General features: G+C 37.7%; 1 protein-coding gene across 1 annotated transcript; it reads right to left on the bottom strand.

Annotated features, from left to right (window-relative positions):
• Nucleotides 1–6: 6 nt before the first annotated feature.
• On the bottom strand, nucleotides 7–2,490 carry SOCS6 (suppressor of cytokine signaling 6). Its single transcript, XM_010077762.1, has one exon. The coding sequence runs from the start codon at nucleotides 2,271–2,273 to the stop codon at nucleotides 669–671; it is 1,605 nt and encodes a 534-aa protein (XP_010076064.1). The 5' UTR covers nucleotides 2,274–2,490; the 3' UTR covers nucleotides 7–668.
• Nucleotides 2,491–5,113: the final 2,623 nt, after the last annotated feature.

Below are 5,113 nucleotides of genomic sequence, written 5' to 3'. Positions count from 1 at the left end.
CATTAAATAGTGTACAAACAACACAAGGCTTAGGAGAAGGGTGGTTCTTTTTCCAAAGATATGCTGCATAACCATGTTCTTATCACACAGCTCTGTCTATAAGTTCTACATTAGGGCATATCTCTACAGAAATTTATAATTAGGATAAAAGGAAATAATTTTTAACACAGAAGTAAATTCTGTAATTTAGAATACCAATATGTTTTTATCCACGATCATTGTTTTCAAACAGGCTATTTTAAAGGAAAAAAAATTCCATTCAACAAGTCTCATTTGACTTTTACTTATGGTTGAATACACATGAAATGTGCTTTCAATGCATAAAAATCACAGTGGATAGCAGCAAAGGACTTGGGGGAAATTAAGGAGAATTTGATCATTCACATTGTGATTAATCTGCACATTGATGAAAGATACCTATTTCACACTTCTAAAAATAAACTTGAGATCATTCTTTCCAAAAAGAAAAAAAAAAAGCCCCCCAAAATATACAAAAAACCCCAAACCAAACATAAATCCAAATGCATTACTTTTCTTTTACACACAAAAATGAAATATTTTTATGGCAGCAAAAGATTTTGATAACAATGAAAGTCTGTAAACTGTAATTCAATCTCTTTTTGTTGTTGTTGTTCCCAAAGTGCAAGATGCAAGATTCCCATAAGCTTTCAGTAGTGCTTTTCCTGTAAATAATCCTTCATTTTGTTTGGCAAAGGCAGTTTCTGAATCAGGTCTATTCTGGTATACTGACGTATTACAAAACGACACAGGTATTGTAAAGAACGCACCTGCATAAACCGAGATACTGGATTTGTTAGTCTCACTGGGTAAGTTGCTGATCCAGGCAGTCGGGATCTTGAATAGCAGAAAGCTCCATTTTCAGAGTCCCTGATTGAATGTTCAATTAAGTCAACTATAGATGTATGTCCCTCCACATCGGGTTGTTCATAAAAGCTAAACCTACCGTTTGAGTGTTCAATTCTAGTGTGAAGGGTTTTTCCATGAGAACGAAAACTCAAACTTAAAAGATAACGATCATCAGAACTATCTCGAACAAGAAACGAGCCATCAGGCACATTAGCTAATTTTCCCTCTGCCTCCCAGCGTGTAATGGGACCCCAGTACCATCCTTGTTTTGCGAGTTTTTTCAGTTCTTCTGTGAGACTTGTCACAACCATAGGACCACTGTTCTGTACAGAATCATAAACTCTTGCAACTCCAGGGGCAGTGTTAGGATCAAAATTCAAATGACAGCGCATACTTTCAGCCACATGGACATCTGTGCCATTCAATCCATTGAAGTTCCTTTGGATTTGATTATTCTGCATTGGAGGTAGCAAAGGTGAGAGTGGAGGGACATCGCTGTGATTAATTCGTGGGCTTTGCAACATGACTCCTGTGGTACCAATCAACAAACCATTCACTGTCTGGTCCACAAAGATATCTGGTGCAACAACTACATCCTGATCCACTTGGCTCTCTTCTTCATGGAAAGCATTTCCCCCCACTTGAGAAGAAACAGTTGAAACTTCCATGGGTGAGGAACTATCCAGACAGTAACTACGTGATCCTTCCAAAGGATACATTCCCTCATCTAAAGGCACGGTATACTGAATGTAGTCCTGAGGCATTAATCCAATAACTACAGGCACATGTTCATCAATATGAAGATGCAAGTCCCCGTTCTGAGATTCCGTATTTTTTAACACATTGTTTTGCTCCTGGAACACGTTGTCTGACTGCAAGTCATGGAAGTCCTTTCGAACGCCATTCAGTGCTGGGCTTGGATTAGAGGAATGGACCAAGGCCTTGACTTTCACTTCCATTTTGATGCAAGTCTCTTCTGAATTTGTAGGTCGAAGGGGCCACGGAGTTGGACTGTAATGGTGATTACGGAGGGAAGTGGATCTCAGAGGTCTTTGAGCTCGCACATCTTTGAAGGTTATTGGAGCAGACGAGGAAGAAAAGGTGTCATCATCTGCAGAGCTTACAGATGGTGTGCTGCCTTTACCTTTCTGTTTTTGTTTTGCTGAAAGCCTCCTTTTTAACGTACCCATTAAGCTTTCACTTTTTGATCTATTTTTGCCTCCTTTTTCATCTTCACTATTGACTTCACAGCTAGCCAAATCTTTACCGTAGCAGCTGCCAAACAAGGAGTCATCTTTTCCAAATTCACTTAACGATGGCTGCTGAGCCACTACAAAGTCACTTTCATCTTTACTTTTATTTAAGTTAAAGGACTTGCGAATTGTTTTGAGACTAATTTTCTTCATTATGACAAGTTACCAAGTCTGGCTGATCAGCAGTGCTTGTGGTGATATAGCCCTAACGCATGCAGAGCAGCTTCTGCTTCATTTATGTGTTTTATCCAGCCTCATTTAACTTCAAGAGCCATTTCCTGGAAACAAATAAAAAACAATTAACTTCACAAAAGAAATAGTTTTAAAATTATCCATAAGGGTTTCCCCCTTTCCAAACAAAACAGAAACTGCAGCACTTAAGTAACAGGCATCAAATAAAAGTAAATACAGAGAACAGACTTGGAAACCAATCAGGCTCAAAAAATGAATCTGCTACATCTGCCTTGAAGATTTCCACAACTTTTTTGCGCATTCAGCATGCCATTTTTTAAATATACACACACATTACATCACATTCATAGGCATATATATTTAATGTGTGTATATAACATTTTCAAGCACAGAAACACCCCTCTCTTTCAGAAGGCTCCTAAAAAATCCCCACAAAAATAGCTACAGAAGATGAAACTACAGAAGATACTCTATCCAACAGGATTCCTACATACAGATTAAAATGTGATTAGTCCTAAAAACAGTCTTACAAGCTCATACTTCCTTTACACAGGAAAGTTGATCAATATTCAAATAGTTATGTAATTATAGGAAAACTAACTCTAGTGAAAAAATAGAGACATTAACAGCAAAGTAACGTCTGTTTAGAGCAAGTCAGAAGTCCTCTCCTGATTTCCAAACTCTGTTGTAGGCATAGAGGAGGTCAAATCACATATTCTCCCTGCCTTGTACTATTAGAGCTTTTCCTTCTCCAATGCTTCTGCCAAGACTGTGTAGACACATCTGCTCAAGTCCCAGTCAACTGCTCCTACCTGGCGTCTTCCAGAGTCATGTACACACTCCCTCTATAAATGTGGCTTTTCAGCTTGTTTGAGGTTCTGGTTTTGGGGGTTGTTTTTTGGGATTTCTTCCATCTTTTTAAAATTATTAGTTAGACCTTCCAAACCAAGCAGCTCTGCAGAGAGTGGAAGAACAAGATAAAGAGAAGAGAGGGAAGTTGCTGCTGCGACAGAAGTAGGCACTACCATTAGTAGTAGCCATTATTCCACATACATCCAAATATGTGTGATGTTAGCAGCACAAACTGCAGCAGCAAGCCTGGCTCCAGGTTAAGCATGGCAAGCTGAAGGAGTCCAAGAATGTTTCAAGAAATCTTCCAAGCTTGGGGGACTGAGGTGAAAGTAAAACAACCCTTATGTACACACTTCCCACTTTTCTCCCACAGTACCACAATACAAGCAACTGAGAAAAATTGTGCAATTAACTAAGTTTTAGCAACTAAAGAATATTATTTTCATAAATAACATAATCACATAAAAGCAGGTAAGAATGAGTACTATAATCAAACAGCAGTCCATTAACTATTGCACTTTGTCCAGACCAACTTTTGTGGTCCTCAAGTACACAAAGGCTAAAGGATCATATTGAAAGCAAACTAAAAGACAAAGCAAGGCATCTAAGGATTCTGAACTTCAAAATACCTTGAAAAATTTTAAGTAAAGCCCTGCTGCTGGGGAGCTGAACACTGTTCTCATGAACAGCAGAAGCACTAAAGCTTGATTTACTTGGATTTGTACCATAGTCCTGTCTTCAAATTTCCTATGCTATTTGCATCACCCTACCTCGAAGACCTGTTCTGCCTTTGCCATAACCTCTGACATCTTCCAACTCCATCTTTAGAGTACCTTCAGCTTTTCCCATTTCCTTTTCTTAATTATCAAACTAAACAGCACTGTCTGGACCTCTCTCTCAATGGGGAGAAACTAAAAGGTTTCTCTTCTGTTTGCAAACTGATTTACTTGCCATCAGCAAAGAACAAACACATTCAAAAAACTTGTTTTCTAAACAAATTACTAACAACCGACTCTTGCTATAAATGAATACTAAAATGTTAAAAAACAGGACCAGTATTTTATTAGAAGCTCACTGCTTATTTTCCAATTTTAACACGACTCCTTTGGTACCAGGAGTCCTGGCATCTTAAAAAACATATTCCACTTACACTTTTTGAAGATGATACTGAGATATGCATATGCAATTTCAAAGGTTAAGTCACTACTTTTATTTTCCTTTTCTTACAACAGATATATGCAGAACCATAAAAATTCATGTTTTAAAATACTGATGTTTAATATGAGCTACATGTTTGGAATAATTGGAAAATAGGGAAGTACTGAAAAATAAACATAGGTACAATACATTTAGTGGGTTTTATATGCCTGAAATTGGGCATATCGGAATAACTGACAAAGCACAGTAATTAAGAAAAAGCTACAGATACAGATAAAGGGAGAGCTACGTGTCAATTAAAAGTAAGCTCAAAATGCCTTTCTGACCTTCTATTCCTAAGCCATTTGGATTTTGCCATCTTCCAAATTTACAGTACTCTTCATCATATGTAACCAAATTAACCTACAAAATGAGTGAAAAATATAACTTCAGGATTCTACACTGCTTCCAAACTGACAAGTTCAGAGTGTTTGTTCATTTGATAAATATAACTCCACCTTTATGTATGTAGTACTAGAAGCCTGGGAACCCTCCCAGCCCCATTTGTGAAATCCACAATGTTCTCCAACTGCTTCTGACCAACATCCACACATTCCACTTTACCAGATACATCCCCCTAAACTTGTGGGAAGTAAGTACATCATACCGTTTGCAACTTCTAACCCTAAAAAAGTAAGCATGAAAAAAAAGTAAAATCTGCCTTCTAAGCTAGGGAGAAAGTAAAAGAACATTATCACATTGCTGATTGAAGAGAGAAGATATATAGAACCCGAAACTGTCTAATTCACTGA

This window comes from Pterocles gutturalis, unplaced genomic scaffold (assembly GCF_000699245.1).
Source record: "Pterocles gutturalis isolate BGI_N339 unplaced genomic scaffold, ASM69924v1 scaffold10728, whole genome shotgun sequence".
NCBI classification, from domain to species: Eukaryota; Metazoa; Chordata; class Aves; order Pterocliformes; family Pteroclidae; genus Pterocles; species Pterocles gutturalis.
This window is presented reverse-complemented; position numbering and strand designations above follow the sequence as displayed.